The sequence below is a fragment of the Leucopleurus acutus genome, assembly GCF_964270905.1.
Source record: "Leucopleurus acutus genome assembly, chromosome: 19".
Classification (NCBI taxonomy): domain Eukaryota; kingdom Metazoa; phylum Chordata; class Mammalia; order Artiodactyla; family Delphinidae; genus Leucopleurus; species Leucopleurus acutus.
This window is the reverse complement of record NC_139161.1, coordinates 31,875,246-31,902,055: the sequence shown is the minus strand read 5'-3', so window position 1 is coordinate 31,902,055 and position 26,810 is coordinate 31,875,246. Positions and strand designations below refer to the sequence as shown.

The following is a 26,810-nucleotide window of genomic DNA, read 5'->3' as shown; positions in this document are numbered from 1 at the left end:
TATTGTCTACCTTGTTGACCTAGCTCACAAACAATTTTAACAAAATTTTAAATAAACAGAACTCTCTGAAATGCAGATAAGTCAAACCAGGCCAATCTCCCAATTAAAGTATCTTGAAGGGAATGTGCAGTCATTTGGGGACCTGTACAATGTGCTACATTGTCAATTCACTTCTTCATTTTAAACAACCCCACTTCATACCAGCTTACTGTAGATCTCTTGAAAACTCCACAAGTAGCATACCTGAAATATCAGGCATTTTTCTTTAAAACATCTGGGATTCTTTTCAAGTGCTGGTAACTGAGGTTTATGTGCTGGTGTGTCTATGTGGGTAAGAGATATTTACAGATATTAAATTTGCTTAAAGAAAAAACATAATTTTTGTGCCTCTTGCTATAATCTTTTCAGGCTTATGGTGAAGACATTCTCTTTGAGCTTCTGTTAAGTACATTTGTATGATGCTACATATTCTATTATAGGGTTAAGTCTGCTCAACAACCACCACCAAAAAACAGCTTCTCAGAAACATCAGATAATTATTCAGTGTCTTTTGTTGCAGTTATGTTGCTTTGTTTGCACATCATCTAAGCTACCAGAAATCTGTTTGTTTCTAGAATTTACTTGGGACACACAATTTGGGAAGAGTTTACTATGAACCCATTAAAGACCGGCATGGAAACATCCTCATAGTCACCATCAGAGAGGTGGAGATGCTCTATTCATTTTTTAATGGCAAATGGATGCAGATCTCAAAGCTGCAAAGCCAGAGGAAGTCTCTCTCAACACCTGAGGAGCCAACAGCCTTAGACATTTTACTGATAACCATCCAGGTATGTAGTCTTTTCAATTTTCCTAATAAAAATTCCAAACACACTTATTGAGGCTCTAGTGAAATGTATCAAGAGCCATTTACATATGCAGTAATGGAATGAAGAGGTCCGGAGGCATGTCATTGTTTGTATTCCACACATAGGAAAGATTCAAAAGCATCAATCAGCTCGTCACTTCTACAAGTCCCTTCCAAGGCCCTAAAAACTTCACATTCATAATTTTGTATTCCTTTCCTTAAGAAAAGCACAAAAAATTGTATCAGCTTAAGGCCCGACCAAACTTGGATTTGCCCCTAGACACACAGCTAGAAAATGGCAGAGCTGAAAGTTGAACTCGGATCTTCTGATTGGAAGCAGGCTTCTTTCTGCTGTATTATATCACATTTGGAGGCAGGAGTTAGGATTTTAATGAGTGAGGGATGGGAGATGAAATAAAAGATGAGTCACCTGAGAACTAAATAGCCACCAAAATTCAAAAATCAGGCAGCTGAGATCCAGTCTCTTAACCTGCATGGCAGAGCTAGGACACAAACCTATATCTCGTGCTCCTGAGTCTAGCACTCTCTCCACGCCACCACACAGCTTCACATGTCCTTATGTAAACATGGGCTTCAAGCTGTTTCTTTTTCCTTCTTTTAAATCCAGTGATGGGGATGAGTTCTATAGAGCTCTCCAGTTAGGTGGCAAAGCTAGGAGAAACAACTACCTTGAGGCCTACACAGCCAATGGCATGTATCGACAAGACAGCCAATCTGGAGTAATGGGGAGGAAAGGGCTCAATCTCAGACAAACAAGCCAAACCCAAGCCTTGGCCCGGTAACCCCTCAGATCACCCTAAACAGCTAAGTAACCAGCCTGCTAACGTACTTTCATTCTCCACTGAGGGGTGGCTAGTACAATAATCTCACCTTTCTATTACTTGCTCTGACCCAGACCAGGATAAAGTCCAGTGTGGCAAAGGTAAGCTAATTGGTCAAAGCCAATACCTCTGGATTTGATTTCATGGAATTTGGGTTCATATGAAATTTATAGAGGGTGAGGGTGTGTGTGTGTGTGTGTGTGTGTGCGCGCGCGCGCGTGTGTGTAGGTGGGAGCAGGGAACACAGACACATTCGTGGTTCCCCTCTTCACCTTTTATAAGTAAGTGCTAAAAGAAACATTTTAAAAATCATAATAAATTGAGCTTTTACAGGGTGACTAATACACTAATCCCCTATAGGGATAAATTGGAGTCTGGGCTACCTTTGCTCCTAGAAACATAGCACAGGCCCCAGCATGATATAATACCTGGTTTCTCCTAGACTTATTACATTAAAAATGTGTTACAGGTGCAGAAAAATTCCAATCTGGCAAAAAGTTGTTAGAGAAGGAGACCAAAAATAGAGGCAAGATCAGGTTTCCCCACAGATCCAAGTGGAACATTTACCCCCGCTGACTGGCACATTCCTGCTTGATGTCATTCCCACCCACCCCCTACTCTCCTTTTTTCTCCTTCTACTTTTTCTCTCTCCCCTCCTTCCCATACAGGCCTTACACTGGAGAGGAAATGGGGGAATAAAACTATTAGGGCGGTATTCAGTTACTCCTAGACTTAACATTTAATTATGTCAGGAGGCAGCCCCACCAATTCAACATAGAGATAGGTCTTGGTGGTTGACCAAAGCAGGCTGGGTAATTCCCACAATTCCAGGCCACAAACCACTCTTTTTTCTCAGGGTCATAAGAGTGATGACCTCCAGGCCTTCTGATTGGAAGCCTGAGCTTCTTTCTGCTACGTCACACCACATTCTGAGGCACCACTTTGGACTCAGGCCAACTGGGTATGATTCCTGACTCCACCTTTTCTGGTTATGTGCCTAGAACAAGTTACTTAATTTCTTACCTCCTGTATTTCCTTCTCTGCAAAACAACCTACTTCACTGGGTTCTAATGAAGAGTAAATGAGTTAAATACATAAAGCATTAGAAGAGTAGCACAAAGTGAATGCTCTATAAATGTTAGTTATTTTTATTATTTCTCTACTCAGAAAAATCCAACCAATGCTAGGCTCTCCCTCAGGGCACACCCAGTCCATCTCCTTCTCATCTGTACTCTCCCAGGAGACCCTAGGTACTGGCTCAGTCATTTCACTACTTCTACCTTTTCGTAAGAACTAAGGAAAAATTGTATAAAGACTAAATGATCCACAATGGAGTTTTCAAAACAGATAAGGGCTTTAACAAAATCTGGGCCCATAACTAATGCACTAATCCTTTAGGGCCCCAGGGAACCTCCAGGGTCTAACCCGCTCAAATTCCTGACCCTCTCAAGTCCCAGACCTTCATAACAGGCCTCTCTCATATATCTGGAAGGGAGAGAGAAATCCTTCCCACACTTGCCTGGGAAGGAAAAGAGAGTTATTACAGACAAGTTAGAATCCCCCTGAGCAAACTAACTGGCAATGAGGGTACAGTTGACCCTTGAACAAACAACATGGGGGTTAAGGGTGCTGACACCACCCCCCCAGTAGTAAATCCAAATATAACTTTTGACGCCCCAAAATTATAATGTGAAAAAGAAATTCATATTTATTTAGAGGTATAACAATTCATGCATTGATAATAAAGAAGCAGCAGTATGACTGCTTTATGGTAGCCTAGTGTAACTGATACAATTGCTTCACGGTAGCCTAGCCTATATACGCTTATGAATGGTCATAAAATTTTTACGGCATACAGTATTATAGTCACATTCATAATACAGTATTGGAAACATTGTTACTTTTTTTAAAAAACCACTTACCTGTGATGACAGGCTGATAGGCAGTTTCTCCAATTACAAGAGACAGGCATACTGTATGGTAATGTAATTCTCTGAAAAAAAAGTTATAAAACAGTAAAAAAACTAAAACATTATTAATTTTACATTAAATACTACTCACCTTTTGCCTATGTAAGGATAGGTTATCCACCTCAATACAAGTCTAGCACAATGTTCCACACATATATTTTTGTATATTTATTGAAATCCAGGTATAAGTGGACTCACACAGTACAAACCCATGTTGTTCAAGGGTCAACTGTGTTTCCAACAGAAAGGCCCCTCTCAGGTGCTGAGTTTCTCTGACCATAATCTTCAGGGGTCACTTCAATAACTGGAAACCTCCAGGTAAAGTTTTCTCTGAAGATTAATCTCTCACATTTGTACTACACTTTCAAGTTTATAACACTTTGTCACATCTATATCATTTGATCCTCATGAAAACCCAGTGAGGTTGAGTGGGAAATTTCTGTCCAATTCATAAATGAAGCTATGGATTTCAGGGAAGTAACTCACCAAGGTCCTATCAGCCAAAAAAGCAGCCTGTGGGACTAAGACACAAGTCTTCTGACTCCTAGCCTGGTGCCCTTCCCATTCTGCCATGCTGCCTTACACACCTTCCCCGTCCTTTTCTCTAGATCCTTTTTAAAAGTGTGATCCTACAGAAGCTGTGGTGAAGCTTGCCCTCCATCTCCCTCCCATCCCTGCTTTCCTTCCCTTGATCTCCTTAGGCATTTCTTGTCACCTACAAGGACCCAGCATCTTCTTCTTACACCTGAGGTGCCCAGGACCTACTATCTCTTCTGCCCTTTTCTGCTTTTTTCCTGCACATTCCTGCTCTCTCTACCTCCAAGGAACCCCTAACGTGGGGATCAAAAACTACTGGAATCAGGAAGATTAATGGAAATGAGTCAACTGGGCTGGATATAAGAAACAATTGGGGTCACACAAAACTTGTTCACCAATGTTCATGGCAGAAGTATTCACAGTAGCCAGAGTGGAAACAACCTACATGTCCAATAACTGATGAATGGATAAACAAAAGTGATGTATTCATATAATGGAATATTATTCAGCCATAAATGAAGTACTGATCCATGCTAATATGGATGAAAACATTATGCTAAGTGAAAAAAGCCAGACACAAAATGCTACACAATTAAATATCCAGTACAGGCAAAGCCATAGAGACAGAAAGTAGATGAGTGGTTCCAGGGGCAGGAAGAGGAGGGACCGAGGAATGACAGCTAATGAATGGGAGTTTTCTTTTTGGAATGTTGAAAATAATCTGAAATTAGATAGTGGTGATAGTTGCACAGCCTTGTGACTATAGTAAAAACCACTGAATTTCACACTTTAAAAGAGTGAATTTTATGGTATGTGAGTTATATGTCAATATAAAAAAAAGTGGAAGTAACAAAGACTATAGTAATCTGAAGAGCCCCTGTCTCATCTAAAGAACAGCCCTATTCAGCCTCAACTAATTGCAGTGGAAGAAAGTGGTCCCAACGTTGAAATATTTTTCAATTTTTAAAGAGAAGTTGAAAGTCCAGAGTTTGGGATAAAATCTCTTTATTTTTAAAAGTTAGAAAATGATTCAGAAAATTTACATTCTTGGCAGCCTATATAATCTTGGGCCACAGGCCACCATTTTATGACCTCTGTTAACCCTGGACAATTCAGCTTCCACACCCTATCCAACAAAACAAAAGCCCTCTAGTTATTGGAAAAGCAACTACACATTGTTCCTCTAACAAGCTCTTAGGATATCTGATCAATGAAGAGAAGAAGGGTATACCCTTCCTGGTCACTGCTCCAACACAACATATTCTCTCCCGAAGGTTCAGCCCCAGACCCCCAGAACCTCTGGGCCTCTCACTTCATAGTTAATAAACATTTTTTCGTCACCAGCTAGGTGCCAGGAACTCTTCTAGGTGCTATAGGAAAAACAAATGAATAACTCAAGGTCCTTCCTTTCAAGTTCAGTCAAGGGAGGGAGACAGACTTGTACACAAATCAAGGTAATACAAGGCAGAATTAAACCAGAACCTGCTAGCAGCACAAACAGTGTACTATGAAAACACAGACAAAGCAAGTATTAATTCTACCTGGAAATATCAGGGAAGCCGTTGTAGAAGAGGTGACATTTGGCTGAGCCATGAAGGGTAAGTTAAGTTTACCAGGTGGAGAAAAAAGAAAGAGAGAAAGACAGGGGGGAGGCAGAAGAAAGGAAAGGGGGAGGGAAGAAGAAAGGAAGAGAGGAAAGAAGGGAGGAAGGAAGGAATTAATTAAATAGAGAATTAAATTAAATAGAGGGCATGGCACAAAAAATTAAGGTAAAAGGCTGGAAAAGGAGATCCCACCCTCCCTTGAGTCCACAATGGACCTTACACAACCTTTATTATACTGGGTTAAGAACAACTTGCTCACATGTCTCTCTCACAAACTGAAATACGAGTTCCATGAAAAGAAGGATCATGTCCTATTCATCTTGATGTCGCTAACATCTCAGCATAATGCCTGATACATAGTAAGTGCTCGATAAAAGTTGGTAGAATGAGTGGATTCATGAACCAACAAAGAATCAAAGAAGAGAGATTAGGCTATGTATGAGGAAGGAAAAAGCAATCCATTTTGGCTGGAGATAAGGGACACAAGAGGACTGCAGTGGAAGTAGAGACTGGAAATGCAGGTTAGAGGTCAAAGCAGGCAATATATAAACCCACAGGCATTTGATTTGGCTTAGGGGGCCTTTCTAATGTACCTCAGATTATGTGAATAGGACAGCTTCTTTCTCTTCCCATGCATTTCTCAGGCTCCAAAAACATTCTGACTAATGAAGGCTAAATGACTATGTAAAGGCAGGAAAACACATAGTAGATGCTCAGTAATAGTCTTTAAAAAAATTGAATGGAAGAGTGAATGACTCCATCCCAGAATGGTGTTGTTTTTTACATAACCACAGTATGTTCCTAACTCACATTCTATTTGTGGTCAGTTCTGACCCCCACATGTTTTTTCTTATACTCATACCCATTCTATATTTGTACTCTTGGGTTTGGGTCTTTACAAGCACATTTTCTTATTACGTTTCAACCCTAATTATGATAGGCTTATTTTTCCAATGCATAAGGTCATTCAGAGCTTTATTACTATTTTCCAGAAAATCAAAACCACACCAAATTTGGGACCCACAAATTTGATACACACATTCTTCATTTCTTTGTCTGGAACATCAATAAACATGATGAACCGACTGGCTCTCAGGACCAGTCTCTACTGGGCCATCGCTCAATATGTCCTACTATTCCCATACTATCCCCATCATCCACAAATCTTCAACCCTGATATTCAGCTTATTATTAAAGTCATGCGGTCAAGATTCTATTGATACTTTTCCCAGATTATCTAGTGAAACAGATTATACTGGAGACAACTCCCTGGTCTACGGATCTTGTTCTTTTGCTATTAGAAATTAAAGTTGTCTGTATGATCTGCCCATCACAAAACCATGCTGACTCCTATTTAGTGTCTCAGGGTTTCCTAGGTGACTGCAAATTGATTGACTGATGGTTTGTTCTCATTTTTCCCAAAGATCTATAAGTTGGTGGTCTTTAATTACTAGTGTCATTCTGTGTTTCTCCCCTTCCTGTTTCAAAGATAGGCATATTTGCCCTTTTCCAGTCTTTAGGGACTTTTCCAGTTCTCCATCACTTCTCAAAAATAATGATCTGTGGGTTTGTGGCCACAGCTGCTTGTACAGCAAGCACCCCTAGGGTGCATATCGTCAAATTCTGCTGATTAAATACTTGCATTTTTCCTTCTCTCATTAACTGTTTCTCTCTCTTTGATTACCTGTTCATTTCTCAACTGAACTTCCTCTAGTCAACTAATTATCTGCAATCTGTTCTGAAGAGACAAGATGAAAACATTCAGCCTTACCAATCTCCTTATATTAATAAGAATTCCCTCCTCCTTAATCGTGAAGTCAAATTTTTCTAGTCTATTTCTTTGCCAAATATCTTAAAAGTTATTTAGTCTTTGCTTTCCTATACATGCTAGTTATGTCTTCCTTCCAATTGTGACCATTCTTATTTTGTCCCTCTTCTGCTATTCTCATACATTCTGTTTTAGGGACAAGGCCTGATTTCCACATGTTGCAAACCTATTATATACAGAAACAGTACTGGGCACTAAGGAGACAAAGTAATTGGAAAAAAAAAAAGGCCCTGCCATTAATTTCATAGTCTAGTTCAAGAAAAGAACATAAAAGAAGAAAAATATAAGTTAAGTACTCCTTCCTCTGTATGCCTACATTGCCTCTATTATAAACTGGTTTCGGTATATTGTGATCATTCCTTTACTCATCTGTCTTTCTTGACCTCGTCAAAAGCAGGGATCATATAAGGTTCACCTGAAACCCCAATGTCTCCTATAGTACCTGGAACTCAATATGTTTGATAAGGACAGGACAAAGGAGACAATACACAATAGCATATGTTAGATGTTACAGATGGTTAATTCTACAGAGGAGGGGTCATTTCTTCAGAGTATACTGTCAAGGAAGACCTCATACCTTTCTGTTCCATACTGAATTCTATGTAAGTTTAAACTTGTTTTTTTCTCTTCTCTTTTGCCTTCCCTATATTTAGTGGTAGAGTTGAGTCCCTCTTTTTTACCCCCTTTGAAAACTAGGCTAAACTCTGGCCTATAGAAATCCTTCCCCTATAATCAGTTTCCTGAGTCATCACTCCTACTCTGTTTCACCCCTACACTGCCCAAATGTATAAAAAGTCTTACCTACTGATATACAGGAGAGGGAGTGTCTGTATTACCAAGTATTTATTACCTGAGTTCCTGCAGTCATAGAGAGAAGCAAAAGTCACAACCCTAAAAGTTCACTAGAAAACTGACCACGTAGAAAACAAAACTCCACTCAAACACCCCTCTGTGCTTAACTAGGCTGGCACCTCCTATCGCACCAACTTTATTCAGTCTCCGCTGCCTATGGAATATTGTGATGTGACAATACAATGCAAATTCCATGCAAATCTATTACAAGGTAAATTTTTAAATCTTGTAAAAGATACAGAATTTTGTGAAGCTGATGAGGATGACATGGAGACCAATCAAATCATATGCAAATTTACTGACAATTGAGAATCTAGCAATGGTAGGCCAGTTAACAACTGAAGACCACACAATGAACAAGGATTTTATAAGAGAATGACCTGAATATCAAATTTGTTTAATGCAAGGGAAAAAAAATACATGGAGCCTTCAAATACTCTTGCAAAAATTATCCTCTTCACGATCACATTGTGAAAGTCAAACATGAGGAACAGCATTTCAGCTATCATATAATTTAGTCTAAAATGTTAACCCAAGAATCAATACTTGATTCTCTCTTCATTCTCAGAATTAGTGATTATAACTCGAATGTTAATAAGATAAATAAATCTATTGCTATTGCTTGTTTGATTTTTCAAGATAACAATCAAATCCTTTTTTTTCTACTTACTATAAAATTTTGATCCTTTTCCTGACACCAATTATCCTGAAATAATGAGGCTTCCTATACTGCTTTGTCAGTTTTTACACTTGCAATTTGTTTTTCCCCAGCTAAAGAATAAACCCTTCAAGGACAGAAATTATGAATTCTATTTTTCTTTAGTATCTATCTGCCTCCACCACCAGCCAGACCATTCCCAATCACAACCCACACACCTATTCGTGGAACAGAAATCTGAGGAAAATAAGCATGCAGAATATATTAAAGGCTGAGTACTTGACTTGGAGGCTAATTCTCCTGAAGGTAAGACTGGCTGTACCACCAACACATTCTCAACATTCATGGTGGTATCCAAGGTTTCTCACTAATTACTTAGCTACAGCTCCTTTAATTCGTGACATGGTGTACCTAAGAAATGAAAAGAGATTGCCTTTTAATGTGTTTTTTGTTTTGTTTTTCATCCTACAGGATATTCTCTCCTATCACAAAAGGAGTCATCAGCGTCTCTCTCCTGGATTATATCTGGGTTACCTAAAGCTATGTAGCTCTGTGGATCAAATCAAAGTTCTTGTTACCCAAAAGTTGCCTAACATTCTCTGCCATGTGAAGATCCGTGAGAACAATAACGTTTCCAAGTAAGTTGTGAGGAGTTTAGATTTTCCTCATGATGAAACAATGGCTAAGTGATGGGTTTGATGTGCCAGAAGGAAACTGAAATGTTACTTCTGAGTGAAGTTTCTACGATGAGATGTCCTCAGGGGCCAGCACATTGGGGCAAAGGCATAGCTCGGTTTTAACGTTAGGATGAGGAGGGCTTGTAGTATTGATTGGCGGAAGGAGTGGGTCCATTTAAAGGGGACACTATCCTTTCACTTTCCTCTATGCAACCACTGACATTCAGGTTAATGAATAGATGCCCTTTTCTTTCAGCACTGCTATTTCCAATATCTTTTCTCCACAACCTAAAAAGTCACATTTAAAAAAATCACTTGTGTAAATGGGTTCTAGTAGAGTAACTGGTCTCCCCTTAACCTTAAAGGACCCTCCCTACCCTCACTCCCCCCACCCCAACCCCCTGGCCTAAGGACTTTGTGTGTTTCCTACACTCTTTATGGTTCTCTAGGGAAGAAAAGAAGTAACAAGGCCTGACCTTCTGGAAATTGCTCTATGATTTGGCATTATGGTGAATTACCGTTAACTTTGGAAAACATTGCCCAGTCTTGGTAATCTGACTCAGCTTTACCGCTAGCCCTCTAGTACACCTCTGAAGGTCTACTAAAATGAACTGAACTGTGTTCAACACAAAAAGAAAAGGAAAAGAAAGAACAGACAAGAAAAGGAAAAGAACTTGAAAAAGAGTCTGTCAAGCTTCCGTGTACAATTTAGATCCTCAGGCTCTAGGCTGCACCTACAGATTTGCTTAACCAAAGGAGACGCTAATTTGGTCATTTAAAATTTGGTCACTAAAGTGAGAAGAACTTTTTAACGAGAGTATCTCACGATGTTTATTAAATACTACTTGATGACAATGAAGGAGATGACGATGACGACGGTCTCTTCAGAGAACTCACTAGCTGCCATATTCTCTTCCACTTACCAACTACACCTAGACTTAAGTCTGCCATCTGGTGGCCACTTCTACAATCAGCATTAGTTATCTCAGTCCTTCCCAAGAGGCTCATTTGTGGGTTGATTTTGCAATGGTTACTTTCATCCATTTTCTAGATTTGTGCCTTAAAGGTTTAGACTCTATCTTTTAGTGGTTGTACCAACTAATTTCCATTTGCCAAGGATCCAAGTTTCATTTTTACAAAAGACTCCAGTAGCCTTCCCTCTGCCAGTTCCATCTCCCTCATCCTTAAAGACTAAACTGATTAGTGGTAGATGTTTCATGGTATTCTTCCTGGTAATTTATTTTCTAATTTGATTACAGATAATATTTTAGCAATGTGGTCCTTCAGATTTTGTGCATACTCGTGCTAGTCAGAACCCCTCATTTAATTCAGTATCAGTGACGGAAGAAAAGATATAGTTCCCAAGCAGGTTCTCAAAGATTTCAATTATTTGTGAGGCCAACAGTATGCCCAGATTGAAGCAGGATTTAATTTTCTTTTTTTTTTTTTCCTCTTATTGAGACAAAGGGTAGATTTTTCCATAGTCTTTTCCAGTGTGGGAATTGAAATGAAACTGATATCATGAAAACAGAAACTTTTCTAAGAGGGTAGCTGGTTAAAAGAGAGTGTATTCTGATGAAAAGCTCATGTCACAATCAATTTCATTTTCTGGCTCATAGCTCGGAGCCCCAGTGAGTATAACCCATCAGGGAGAGCCCTCAGAGGATTTTCACGAGGGTGGGAACATATGTTAGCACCTCTTCTCTTTCCAACCCAAAACAGGAGGGCTTTCCTTTCCTCTCTAGCCTGCTCCTGAGAGCACATTGCTGCTCCATGCAGAGTTAGAAAATGTGCCAACTCAATGTGTTTAGAGATTTGTGCTAAAATACCTGTGGAAACAATGTTGCCCAAGAGGCTTTTACCTTGATCTTTTCAAGATCCTTTTGAAGAGCAGCTTTTGGGGGACAAACCAGATGTGCTTTCCTCCCACCACCATTCTTTTCCCTTCCCTTCTGCAGGACATTTGGAAAAGTTCACTAGGAAGGATTGTAGAGCATGCAGAATAAAGACACAGATGACTGGTTTGAAAGGAGGATGGAAGCAGTGATGTGTGTCCCCTGGTTCCTTTTATTGGAATTGTCTGCTGTTCCTGTTTGTGATTCTCAAGCTTTTGGAAGGGGAAGGAAACCAAAATAGTACCCACGATCACAACAGGCCAGGGTTGAAACGTGCCATGTGGTTTCTTGCCTGAGTTGGACCAGAGTTCTGTGGTTACCCAACTGCTGAATTAACCAGCAGATGCCCCTGTGGTAAAATGTAGGGTCTCAGAACTTACAGGGGATCTTCAGGAAAAGAAAAATGAAGACAGGAAATTATTACAAAATATTTCAAAGCTCCAATCTCAAAAACTGATTCATTACAAATCAGACCTGCTGTTCTGAGGTGTATGTGGTTTGATAGGTGAAATAAGCTTAAATTAGAAAGAGTTCATTTTAAACTCCATTTGGGTGGCAAAAAAGTTCAAATTTCAAGAATTGCATCAAGTTTTAACCACCAAAAATTGGTTATTCAGGTTCTGGACATATGCAGTAAAAATGTTCTGAGCTGTGTTCTGAACTTTTGTAATATTTCTAATTTTAACTTGACTCAACATACAGAGAGGAGTGGGAACTGGTCCAAAAGCTTTCTGGCTCTGAATCTATGGAAAGTGTGGATCATACTTCTGACTGCCCTGTGCAATTGTTCTTCTACGAGCTCCAGATGGCAGTGAAAGCTCTCCTTAAGCAGATCAATATACCTCTACACCAGGTACCAGTCTTTACCATTTTTATCTTCTTTTTATGGCTCATGGAAATTGCATTATGGGGTAAAACTCACGAGGTAAAAAAATATATGTATACATATTTTGTTCATTTATTTACACACCACTTTGCACATACATGCACATTTTCAATTTGATGCCTATAAGTGGACACAGGCTGCACTGCTGTACCTTTTCTCTAGCTCCTCCATACTGATGTCTTCCAAAGTTCCCAGAGCCCACTTCACTGTGGTTTGGTCAAACAAGGAAAAATAATTGCCTAACCCACCTTGAAAGACATCAAGTCTCAGCTTCAGGATAGCATGAAGCAAGGGGAATAAATAAATAAACAAATAAGTAAATAAATAAGTGTATGGTTAGATTTGCAAATAATTTACTTACGAACAGAAGACTATTGGTAGTCTAAGTCTAGAGCAGTGGCCAAGGTTATGCCATGCTATCTTTCCACAAACAGAAAATTTGCTGTCAAAATCACTTGTCTTGTCTAAATCAAGATGTGCAAATCTTACCTCCACTAATAAGCAACTTCAAAAAATAACAAAAACAAAAACCCCGTAGGCACAGAAGAGTAAATGTTTATCAGGTTCTGTCTAGTTAGCTAACATCACATAGCATTAGGTTGGATTTTTTTTTTTTTTTGGACCTACATTCACCATCTCTCCCCACTCAACACACACACACCACTATTCCTATACACACAGAAAATACACCAAGTTTAGCCTGCAAACAGGAAGACTGTTAACAGGAGTGACCGGCTCTCTTTAAATAACAGAAAAACAACTATGAATTGGCCTCTGACCCATGGAGGCAAGAGTCTATCTGAGAGTGTTCTTCCATTGGGGCACTGCTCTGATTACAAGTCAATATTGCAAGCCTAGTCCAAAACAGCCAACACTGATGAAGAATAAATTGCACAAGATGCTATAAAGACACTAGAGGAGTAACTGGATTATTCTGGGGGTGGCCATGTACTCAGGAGGAGGAAAAAAAATACCAGCTCAACTTGCAACAGTAGATACCATTAAAGGGTTTCTTGGGCTTAGAAAGTTTGAAGCAGCTCATATTTCACTAGTGACTCTTGGGCTACGTATACATGTTGGGAGAAGGCTGCCTAACTGCCTAAGAGTACATACTTTTTTTTTTTTTTTGGATACTTGTAAAATTTTCTCAGTCCTTGGCCAGAAACTACATTTTCCCCCCTTAACCAACTTAAATTGAAACTAGTGGATTTTTAATTCAATCCATTTTTGTTGCTTCATGTAATTATATTCATCATTTTGAAAAGCCCACAGAATGCAATCATTTTCTGCTTTTATAAGAAGCATAAATGTTGTTTTCAGAGTTTATGTGGAACATTACTGCCTTAAATCTTGATTTTATATAGCATTATTAAATGGACTGAACCCTAATATTTATGTTGTATAAAAATTCCAAGCTTGAAGTTGTGTAATTTTGTTAGATGTTTTATGCCAGTTTGGTGTTGTTTATGTAAGTGCCATGCTGTAACTCTCCTATTTTTCCTCCGCGCGTGTCCCTCTGCAGGCAAGGAACTTCCGCCTCTACACACAGGAGGTGTTGGAAATGGGTCACAATGTGTCCTTTCTTCTCCTGCTCCCTGCCTCAGACGACGTCTGTACAGCCCCAGGACAGAATAATCCTTACACCCCACACTCAGGGTTTCTTAACCTCCCTCTTCAGATGTTTGAACTTGGTATAGTAGCTTGTTTCACCTAGAAATATTAACCCAGCCTCCTTATAATAAAATCACAAAGTTATATCTGTTCCCCCTTGTCCCAGTGGAGGGTCAATAAATCACATGACGGCTTTGGCAACAACCCTTCCTAGAACTGTGTACAAGTCTGAGAGAAAGCAAAGCTCCAAAACTATGTGCCTGAGCAATAATTATTGAAACCTAGCTAAGGCCCAATGGAGAGGAGGGACTTCTAAACAGAAAGTTCAGTTATCAGGCTGCAGTTCTTGCCTCCCCTTTGCTTTCCTAAAACATAAATACAAGAACTAATGTTTTCACGAAAAGCACTGCCCCTTCTCTTTCTTCCTCCCTTCTTTTCTTTTTTTTTCTTTTCTTTCCTTTTCTTTTCTTTCCTTCTTTCTTTCTTTCTTCTCTCTTCCCCCACTTCCCACCCCCTCTTTCCTCCAAATGGGAAAAAAAATACTGAAATTAAAATGTAAAGTGTGTATCACTTCAAAGGGGAAAAAAGCCTATAAGTAGTGCTAATTTATTAAATAGACTCAATTTCTAGCAGACCATTTGAGAAGTTGACAGGGTCTCCCAGGATGCAATACTGTGATTATAATGTGGGATTCTGAATGGTGGAAGATCTTGTCCTAACTTTCAAAAATGAATAGCCTGGGCCCCAGGTTCTCTATTTTTGCAGAGACCCCTGCTGCCCACTGAAAATGTGAATAGGGAAGCTTTGTCTCTTCCCCATGCTTCATTTTGTAACAGGCCAATAAGAGGCAATTAACAGGAGTTCCATCAGTTCAAATGGATTGCAGGATTTGTGGAAGGGTGAGTGACGGGGTGGGTGGAATGAGGGCAGATTCTCTTTGGATTGCTCCCCAGCCACCAGATTTAGCAACAGACAAGGCAACTGCCTGATGTCTCATCCTGAGACCTGGGCATCTGAATCTGAATTTATCTCTTGAGGATAAATGGATAAAGTCTCCCAGTTTCCCTTTTGCTCCAAGCAGTTTACGTGCCCAAAAGCTGATGAACAGCAATTGCTATTTCCAGAGCAGGGAGAGTTATAAAGAGAAGCCTGAATCAGACTTGCAGACTGGGACTTGAGAGTACTGGGTCCTCTGTTGTGTGGCACTGGCCATCATTTAACCTTCTTGTACCTTTTCTGTGTCAAATCATTAATAATATTGGCCATGCCACTCCCAAAATGCCTGAATGTGAATGTGACCATTTAATGAGTTCCCCATCCAAATGAACATTTTTAGTCTATGATATATATGATATAGCTATGATATATATGATATAGCTATTACAAAACATAGTTTGAGTCAAGGTATTTCAATTCAAGTCGCTACATGCACATTAGGTACCTACTGTGGAGATTAAGAGATGAGTTAGGACTAAGGCTCTGCCCTCAAGGGGCTTTTTAGTACAGTGGCAGGAGCAAAATAAGAACACGAGTTAATTTTTAAATGATGTATAATGTGCCAAAATCTTACGCGTTAAGTGATACTGAAAAAAGAAATGAAAGCACGTTTTCTCAAAAAAGGTATCAAAAAGCCGTCTTGGAGAGGGGATATTTGATATGGGTGTTAAAGAATGGACAGGATGCTAATAAACATGGATAATGAAAGCTTTTTTGTCAGAGGGAGAGCAGAATAAGCAAAGACGTAAGAATAGAAAAACTCAGAAAGAATCAGATAAAAGAACAAGTGGTCCAATTTGGCTACATCTGAGAAATGAACTGAGGAAACAGTAGACATAAAGCTGTATGGACAAGCTGTAGCCATACTGGGCAGTACTGTTAAGAGTCAGGCTGAGGAATCTGTTTAAGATGGATTGAAAGCAGGGTTGGGAAGATAGTTCAGAGGTTATTATAATATTCCAGTGTTAAGGTAGACACAAAACAAAAAAAGGAAACAAACACAGATGTAAGAAACACTGGAAGTAATCGACAAGACTGGACAACTGTTTGAATGAGAAAAGGCAAAGTTTAGAGACTTCTAGAATACCCCCATGTTTTTTAGCTTCAAAGACTGTGAGGATACCGCTGCCATTAACCAGACATAAGGAAATCAGAGAAGAAAATGCTTTGGGGAAGAATATGATACTTTTAGCTCTGAATATCTTGGTGCTAATTCAACATCCAAGTAGACATATACAACTGGCAGTAAAAATGCAGAAGACGAAGTTGGGTACTAAACACAGAAATTTGGCCAATGTCTACTGATAACAGCTGAAGCCATGAAAGTGAATGATTTCCCAGGGATAGATAAATGACAGAGAAAAGAACTAAAGAAAACACTTCACTGGAGAGCCAACTGGGAGTCCACTCTGTGTGAAATGGTCATTACTGTTCCATGACTACAGGCAAAAATACATGAGATTCATTTCCCCATGCCTCAGTGGGGAAGGGGAATGATCAATGATTTAGTATCAGTCATAATAGTGACTTGACTCTCAAGACCCTGGAGGACCAAGCCCTGCAAGTATCCTCTCTATCTTGCTTTCTGGGAGGCTCACACACTATTCTTGGGCAACCACACTTTATCCTACTGCTGTTACTCTCTAGTCTACAATTTCCTCTCTTCACTCATTTGTTTACTAATTCATCAATAAATATTTAAGTAACCTACTATGTGCCAGGTATTGAAGTATCAGCAATGAACAAACTCCTCATGGTGCTAATGACAGTCCAGTGGGGGAAACAAATGGTAAACTAATCAACAAACATTAATATTGTAAATGTCAGAGAGTAATGAGAGCTATGAAGAAAAAAAAATCAGGATAAAGGACTGGAGTGAAGTGACAGGAACTACAGTTTTGTATAGGATGACCTGGAAAGGCCTCTCTGAAGAAGATACATTTGAGCAGAGATGCAAGATTTCCGTGCAATGAAAACAGCAAGTGCAAAAGCCTTACAGTAAGAGTGTGCCTGGCTAAGAGGTCAGTGTAGGTGGAATGTCGTAAGCAAGAGCAACAAAGATAGGAAATGATATCAGAAGATCAGCAGTGGCCAGATCATGCACGGCTTCACAGATCATGATAAGGGCTTTGGATTTTACTTTAAGTGTGCTGGAAATACAATAGAGATTTTTGAGCAGTAAAGTAACATATTAAAAGCTCTGCAGAATCTGGCAGTCCTCCCCACAAAAAAATAAAAAGCTTAACTTGGTTTAACCCAACATTTTCCAAATTCATATGACAACAACTAGAACCATTTTAGGCATGGCACCTGTTAAAAACCCACAGAAAACATACTTCAGGATATGATGCCCTAGAACAGTGCTTCTCAAACGTTAATGTACATAAGAAACACTGAGACAGCTTGTTAAAATAGATTCTTGGAGTCCCACTCCAGAAATGCTGAGTCAGTAGGGGCTGGAGAATTTGCATTTCTAACAAGCTTTCAGCTGATACTGAGGCTGCCAATCCATGGACCACACTTGAAGTAGTACTGCCTAGAACACAGAGAAAAAGACGTTTCAGGAATTTAGAAAACTAGGGTTGTGGTTAGCAAAGTAATAGAATCCAACAGTGTCTATCTCTTTGACCCGTCTTACCTCTTCTTAATACTAAAAGCAGTATAAGACCATCAGGTATTATCCTTCACCTATGAAAACCAGGCTGTAGATCAAAGCCTGGATCTCAACAGTTTCTGACTTTAAGATGTTTTTTTCCTAGAGTAAAACATAACTTCTTATCCTACTGGTTCTCCGTTGTTACCATATCGTTGGTGACCCACTTGATTAATGAGGGCCATGTAAGTTTCCAGAAAAGACCACTTGATTGGGCTTGTTTCCACTGGCATACACAATCCTATTAGTCTTCTCTAGGGATCAGGAGGAAATATTGCCAGTATCAGGAAATTAATATACTCTAGTACTACGCTTATTGTACTTTAGCACCACCAGCAACAATTTTTTAAATACTACTGGGCCTTAGTGAGAACCATGATAAACTCTCTCTTATTTCCAAGCAATCAGAGCTTCCAAAGAGGCAGATTATCAGTTACTTCCTGCAAGCACTTCATAATACCGTCTATAGGAACTCCTAAGAGCTTGCTACAGTGGGCCTAGGCCCCTCGAAGAAAGACCTAAGCAATTTTTGCTTGTTTTTGTAGGTAGGTAGGGATTTCTATATTCCACAGACAGGTCCATAGTAAAAGGTCAATAGATACACTAAGCATTCCTGAGAAAGAGAATGTTGTTGAAAATTCAATCAGAACTCAGAAAATTGTAATAACAACATAAGAGTCCTAAGAAAACTTGAAAAGTGCAAATTATGGGAATATACACCCTATAACAGAATAAAGTGTTATACTATATTTCAGTCTGACTTGTATAAGTCACGCCTTATACAACGAAAAGATTTGAGATTTGGCACACTGACCGTGCTCCTGCCAGTGGCCCGAGTGAATCATAAATAACTTGCTAACCAGCTATGGGAAACTGTATCTGTGCCTATTCCAGCACAAACTAGATCTAGCAAGGACAAAATGATAAAGGAGCTTAGCCTTCTGTCTCCTGGAGTAAAGACTAGGCTGAGGAAGACCCATAGGATGTTCCTTCATAGGATTACTTGTTGGGGAAAGAGAGAGACCATCATACAGGAGGATGCTGTGAGACCTCTATGAGCAGGGTTGAGCTGAGGCAAAGTGGTACAACTGCAGACCCACTCCCCCTCCACAACGTGAGAGCTGATACTCCCCGACCCTTTGGATAGGAGCAGGATAGCAATCCTCTGCAGTAATAAAGTATGTGCCTAGGGAACAACAAGGGTCACTATTTATGCTGTTCCCAGAAATGAAAGGAAAAGCCCTTAGAAACTCTGTTCAGCGATACGGTCTCTTGAGGATTTGCCTAGCCTACACTGAGGAGGTCACCCTGCCCTGACCCTGTGGGCAGTCACAATTGAAAGCAGGCCTATGAAGAAGAAAGTTGACTTTTATCAATTTCCTTGGCTCTATGATTCCAACTGACTTGACTAGCAAGATTAAGAAACTGGGGAATTTTTTAGAAACAGTTTGAAGCCTGGTATATATTTCATACTTCAGTGCTTGGCTGCATCCTTCATTCAACAAATATTGACTGAGTTTCCACTGTATGCAAAGCACTGTGCTGGGGCTGGACATACAGACATTAATAGGACACAATCTGCCCACCAGAAGTCTAGAATCCAGTGGAGGATACAGACATCTACACCAATAGTCCCAATGCAATGAAAATCCTGCTGTTAAGATGTAGGTTGTTGAATTTCAGAGGAAAGACACCTAATCCTTTCTTACAGAGATAATATTTGAGATAGACCCTGAAGTATAAATAAACATTCAGAAAAGGAAAGAAAAGGTAGAAAAGGAAAACCATTTTAAGCAGAAGGAATAGCATGCACGAAGGCTTGGAGACGTGGGAAAATGCAGCTCAATTAAGTACACTCTTAGTAGTTCATTGTGAAAGATGCTTCAGGCATCTGAGGAAGAGTGACAGAAGATACAACTAAAATTTTAAAAAGTAAAAATCACAAAGGGCTAGGCCATCCTAAAGCGGTAAGATTTTATCCTATAGGCAAAGAGGAGTCATTAAAAGATTTTAAGAAAAGGAATAATATGGTCTTACTAGGTTTTAGCAACTCTATGGATTGCAGGAAGACAAAAAAGGGACTGAGACTAGAGGCAATGAGACAGTTAAGAGACTGGCCCAGGTGGGCAACGATAAGAACTCAAACCAAGACTGCCACAGCAGGGGTACAGAAGAGAAGGCAGAGGCAAGAGGAATTTAGAAGTTAAAATCAATAGGACTTTGTGACTGATTTAATGTGGTTGAAGAGCAAGATGGAGGAGCCAGAGAGTCTGAATAGGGTGCTGAAATGGATAATGCTGCCATCTACCAGAACAGGAAATAAGAGGGGAGGAACAGGTTTGGGGGGAGGGGAGAGATGATGAGTTAGTTCAGTTTGACAAATGATGAGTTTTGTTTGAGGTGCCTGTGGGATATCCAGGCATTGAGCCTAATGGAATCCAGGCCACAGGCTTATAAGAAATGGCACGGTCTCAACCCTCATTCCTAATGCCCATTTTTCATGATTTAGGATACCACTCCTGAATTCCAACATCAACTCATTCACTACCAGGAATCTTTAGAGAGGCATCTTACGCCCAGGTTCCTTCTGACACCTTGGCAAAGAATCACGGAACTAAACTGACCCTAGGAGGTAATCTTGTTGGCTCCTTAGCTTCCAAACTAGGCTACATGGCCCAGATTGATTAGGACTTTACTGAGTTAGAGATCTTTAGGAAGAATATTCTAATCTCAATCCCATTCTAATATTCTACCTACTAAATGCCTCATTCTTCCCAGGGGGACGTGGTAGGGATGTGAACAAAAATTTCTTTTATATCCGATATGTGCCACATGCTATGCTGGGCACTTTACTGTTTATTATTATGTTGTCTTATCCTAGGTAGATATTATTACCCCTGTCTTAGATACGAGGAAACGGAGGCTCCCACGGGTTATATGCCGATTATTATGAAGGTAGTAAGTGGCAGAACTATGATTCAAATCCAGTTTCATCTGATACCTAACCCTGAGTACTTTCCACTCTACTATACTCCTAATCTGACTTCCAGTGTTGGTGCCAACAATTTTATACAGAAAAAAGAGAGAGAAAACACCACAGAAAATCAGTCTTAGTTTGTAAATTAATAACAAATCATGTGGTCTGGGATTATGCATTTTTGTATCCTTATACCATTTTGCCTGTAAAATGCATGTGATTCACATTAGAAAAAAATTAGAAGCTTCCAGTCTATCCTCCCCTTCTCAGTGATGGCTACCAAATGTATCATTGCTAAACCACAAAAGACTATGTTAAAGTAACATTTGTTAAAGTAACATTAAAGGCTCTGGATAAAAACCACTAGAGCGGGAAAGTGAAGCCCTGTCCTTGTCGTTGAAAGGTCCTCATAGCTCACTGTGGTGAGTGGCACGGGTGGTGTGGGCACTGTGAGACCACCCACTGATCCAAGGCTCTGACCACAAGGAGACACAACAAGAGAAAGTTGTGGACACCCTGGCGTTCTAGAATTCAGATGGGACCGATAGTATTTCCTTTAAAGAAATTCTTCAGTGCCTCTCACTATCTTCCCAGTCATATTTTAGAAAGAAGGAAAAAAGCTGATTTTTTTTTTTTTTTTTTACAACTTGGTTTGGAAAGGCAGACTGTGAGACACTTCACTCTCTCCACTCTCCAGCCAAGAGAGGACATCTGTCAAGTGCAAACAGGATATAATTCCTCCTTGAAAGGCATAAAGACACATTCAGGGAGCTACAAGGGTCAAGAGTAAGCTAAAAAGTAATGGTGACTCTTTGCTGTAGAGAGGCCAGTAAATATCACAGACCTGAAGTACACCTTTGAAACAGGAAAAGCAAAAGCACCTTGAGAAAAGAGAATGGAGGGAAAGAGGAGACTTTGGAGGAAGGGTCTGCTCTCTTCAGATCAGGGTGTACATTTTGTTGTTGTTCATTCAGTCAATAAACATTAACTGAGAAGTTATAATGTTCCAGGTTTTGAGGAAATAAAAATTAACAGGAGACACGGTTCTTGCCCTCAAAGAAATCACAGTCTAATACCAAGGCAGTCAAGTAAACACATTATTACAGTAAAGCAGGATCCGTGTCCTGATACATTTAGAAAACAAGTGGTCTAGGAGCACAAAAGAGAGAAACTAATTCTGCCTGGGGGGAAAGAGGTGTCCATGAAGATTTCACTGAGGAGAAGATTATTTAAACTAAAATTTTCAAGTATCAGAAGAATCTGACCTGAAGGTACTGGTTAAAAAAAAGGGTATTGGAGGAGAAGGAAATGGCATGTTCACAAGCATGGAAGCACAAAAGGGCCTGTAGTAGGTTCAGCTTGACCACAGTGTAGGGTCAATGCAGGCAGACAGCAGAGGGTGGTTGCATGACAAAAGATATGACTGAAGATAAATTAAAATCCTAGATCTCAAGGAGCTTGCTTTATAGTGATGTTTGGATTTTATCCTGAGTCAAGACGGAGCTCTACAGAGGTCTGTAACCAGGGAAAAGCATGAAAAGTAGATCATTTGGGAAGAGTTCAATAGTTTGTCATTTAATGAGATCAGTTCTTCTGTCAGACAAGGAAGTGTTAGAGCAGAAAAAGTGAGAAGGAAGGATCTGACACCAGAGAGAAAAAAAAAAACCCAGAACCAAAGGTACTTGAATTCAGAAACACTGCCTTGAAATGGTGCACAGCTGGAATAAGGATGGGCCACTGGAGACCTCACTCCATTCTTCTCTACTACTTCAATAGGAGGAAACACAAACAGAGCAGGTTACCCTTACACTCAACTGAGTTTCATCCTGAGAGAAGATCAAGTAAGGAAGCAGGCAGTGGTAAGATGGGAATTGCAGGGTACACAAAATCTCTCAATGTGCGTTAAAGTAGGGCTCCCTCAGTAAGGTGTATAGATGACCAGATGCCCCATTTGGAGGTATGTGGTTTTAGTTTCCCTAAATGTCCAGGTCTAGGTCTCAGGAATCAGCAGCAAAGAGGCCCAAGGACAGTAGTTAGATGTTCTTCCTAGAATTCCTCACCAAAGAAGCCAAAATAAAAATGTTTCCATTCCACAGATTTGTTGAGTTATTACAGCCCTATTTCCAAAGCACAAAACACACTGACGCAGGTCAGAGGCACACAGAGTAAGTGAGGTTCCTGGCGAGTGAGTCTCCAAACTCAGCAATGGCCAGGAAGAGACTGGTAAGACACTAGTCTGAATTGGGATGCTTTCCTCATCCTACTGGAATCTGAAGTTATGGTATATGATCAGAGCCAGTCAGAGAAGTATGAAAAATAGGATCACCTCAGGTTGCCTGCACCAGGCTGAGTCCCACACTCCTCTCTCCCTCCTCCATGATAGAGATGAAGATTAGACTGTTTCCTTTGGCCTCTGGCCCATTATCTTTCAAGAGAGGAAGGTGAAGACAAAAATGATCTATCGAGCGTTAGCTCCATCATCCTTCCAGAGGAGGTGAGGAGTGGAGAGGCAGGAGAAGCAGCAAAACTCATCATACTAGGTCTTTACAGACATTTCCCAGCCAGACAAAAGACAAAACATACGCTGAGAAAAGCATGCCTTGTATCTTCTGGGACTTCTGGCCTTGGAAAGGAACATGCAAGATACATACTGGAAATCAGACATGGCAGTCAAAACTAGGTTTCAAATTGCTACTTGCTTTTTTTTTTTTTCCCCTTTAAAGTGATAAGCAAACTTATTCTCCCAGTAGTAGCCCAACTTTAGGGGCTGAACATAAACTGCAGCTTTAGCCGACTCCACTTCCCCATACCTTACCAGGACTTGGTAAACCTTAAAAGGGAATACTGTATGACTAAAGCCAGACAACTGGCCCCTTAAGAGCACATTTATAATTTATTTATGGCCTAATATTTTCCACTGATAGGATTAATAAATCATGTTTTCATTCAACTTGTTTCCTCTGAGGTATGAATTTCTCTATTTTGATACCAGGTCTTAACATGTTTTATTTTGCTTGTCCATTTTCCAGTTCATTTTTGCAGCTACAGGGAGAAATTTATTAGTCTGTATTGCCGCCTTTCTGCTGTTGTGGAGCTGGATTCTCTGAATACCCAACAGTCCCTGAGGGAAGCAATCTCAGACAGTGAGGTTGCAGCTGCCAAACAAAGACACCAGCAAGTTTTAGATTTCATTCAGGTAACAGTTTGTTTCTTCTGAGGTAAAAGGGAGAAAGAAGGGACATGGTGGAGGGGATGAGAACCAAGCATAAGAAAGAACCGCAATCTGGGCTAATTTAAAGACAACCATGTGCAAACAGCCTGTTGATTTGGTTAAAATGCAGAGCTCAAGGAAATGTGAGTTTTTATACAAAGGCTTAAGAAAAAGCTACAGGTAAAACACTGTGTTAATAAGAGCTGTATCAGCCACTGTGGTAGGTAGCAGTAGTCTCCCATACTGGAGAGAAAAATCACTGCCAGAAGCAGAGATCAGAATAGTATCCTTACCCAGTAGCCCACTGATAATTCCAACACAGAGAAAAACTGTATTAATTAATTCAATATCCCAGAGAAAAAGAGAAGAGAACGACCCATCAGTTTATGTTAACCCAAATTCAGCTGGACCTAAGATTTCTCATTCTTTGGACTTCTTTCTGGCAGAACTGACACTTTAATGTGTAGCTACAGAGGTTAAAAAATGTGTTCCCTGTCCATGGTCTTTTCTGGAAAAGCCCTATGGTGACATCTTAGGGTCTTGAGAAAGGGGTACTGACTAGTCAACAAGAGAATTTGGATCTAGTCTGAAATTGCCCCTAAATCCCTTGGACAAATCTTACGATCTTTATGCCTGTAGTAACCCAATGCACTAAATGAATATACAGTAGTCCCCTCTTAACCTCAGGGGATATATCCCAAGACCCCCAGTGGATGCCTGAAACCGCAGATAGTATCTAACCCTATATATACTATTTTTTTCCTATACCTACATACCTATGCTAAAGTTTAATTTACAAATTAGGCATTGTAGGAGATTAACAATAATAAAATAGAACAATTATAACCATATACCATAATAAAAACTATGTGAATGTTCTTTCTCTCTCTCAAAATATCTTATTGTACAAATTTAATGCCTCTTCCGCCTTAACTAAGCACTTATCATGCACCGTGCCCAGAACTTTTGCAGTCTGAGGTGCAACAGCAAAACTACGAAGAATTTCTTTTCCTTCAGTTTCACGGAATGAAGATTCATTCTTACCACAGATCTTAGCAACTTCACCATATTTTTTTTTCTTTCCTTATTAAGTCAAGAACTTTCACCTTTTCACTTAAAGGAAGCACTTTGTGGCTTTTCTTTGTCATAACCAAACTGCCAGCATCACTACGTCTTGTGCTTTGGGGCCGTTATTAAGTAAAATAAGGGTTACCTGAACACAAGAACTGCAATATGGCAACAATCTGACAACCAAGGTGGCTACTAAGTGACTAATGGGAGGGATACGCTGGACAAAGGGATGATTCACATCCTGGGCAGGACGGCGCAGAATGACAGGAGATTTCATCACACTTCTCAGAACAGTGGCAATTTAAAACATATGAATTATTTATTTCTGGAATTTTCCATTTAATATTCTCAGATCTCAGTTGACCAATGGTTACCGAAACTGCAGAAAGCAAAACCATGGATAAGTGTGGACTTCTGTAATAGCAATAGCCCCACCATAAATATCACTTTGACATATATTCAGGTCAATCTAATAAATATTTGTTGGACACCCAGGTGTCAGGCACTGTAAGGGAGATACAAAGTTGAATTACACATGGTCCCTGACCTTAAAGCGTTTAAAATGCATTAGGGTAGACAAGAAATGTGTACAAACACTATTTGTAAAATGAGTTAGGTGCCAAAAGAGAGGTACAAAAAAAAAAAAAGTTTTGTGCCAACACAAGGAAGTAAAAATTTACCTACATTTGTGGGCATAAAAAAGTTGCCATAGAAGATGTAACTGAGCTGGGCCTATAGGGATGGGTTAGTCTGTAGTGAGGAGAGGCAAAGAGGCAAAGAAAAAGAATAAACAGATAAGGCAGAGAGAGCAGAAAAATCGTATCTGGGGAATGATGAGTAGTCAAGATTAGCTGGGGCATAAACTGAGTAAAGGGCAGTAGTGAGAAATTAGGTAAAAATGAAAGTAGCAATGAGATCAGATCACACAAGGGCTTTGTTAAAGGCCATGGTAAGATATTTGTACTTGATTCTGCAGGCAATAGGGACCTGGCCAAAGTTTTGGAGAAAGTCAGTTATAGGTTCTCACAGATGTTTAGGATAGATTCACGCAGGGGAGGATATTCCTCCCGTTCGCATTGGTATGGCCACACTGGTTGTTTATAGTAAGTACTCATTCTCATTGGCTACTAAAATAATTTACATACCGTTCCTAGATTTAAGGAGAAGTAGACTCCAGGCAAGTAATGAGGACCTAAGATGAGGAAATGCTGTGAGCTTTGGGCAAATAAAGTTCTCTAAATCTCACTCTCCTCATCTGTAAAACAGGGATGATGATAATAATAGTACTAGCTCTCAGTGTCACTGCGAGAATTCAGCAAGGTAATGCATGTAAAGCATTCACTAAAGTGCCCACACATAATAAGTATGCAATAAATTATACATTCATTCACTTATTAATTAGTAAGAAGGGAAAATGCTTTAAAACATGATATGCAAGATTGTGGGTTTATTAAGTACTCAGGAAGAAGATATTGTAATATGCTTGCAAAGTGTGAGCAGACAAATCCTATCCTACTTCTCTCATCCTAAATGAGATATTTCAGGTGACCTCTTAGACTAAAAAAACAAACCTTTCAAGAACTTACTTGCTTTCTTGACCTGAGAGTGTAGTATTTAAAAATTCAAAACATTTCCATCACTTACTTTATTGCCAGTAAAAGTAGAACACGGACAGGGGGAAGGTGGTGGAAAAAG

The 26,810-nt window shown here is 39.8% G+C and overlaps 1 protein-coding gene across 1 annotated transcript in view; it reads left to right on the top strand.

Moving 5' to 3' along the window:
* Positions 1-26,810, top strand: part of ANKFN1 (ankyrin repeat and fibronectin type III domain containing 1) — a gene marked incomplete at its 3' end in the record, with an annotated part of 433,720 nt that overhangs the window by 387,986 nt on the left and 18,924 nt on the right. The window contains exons 14-18 of the mRNA XM_082859995.1: positions 615-830; positions 9,610-9,776; positions 12,413-12,563; positions 14,119-14,287; positions 23,863-24,029. Of these exons, the coding sequence (XP_082716121.1) occupies positions 615-830; positions 9,610-9,776; positions 12,413-12,563; positions 14,119-14,287; positions 23,863-24,029 (870 nt within the window). The remainder of the gene's footprint in view (positions 1-614; positions 831-9,609; positions 9,777-12,412; positions 12,564-14,118; positions 14,288-23,862; positions 24,030-26,810) is intronic.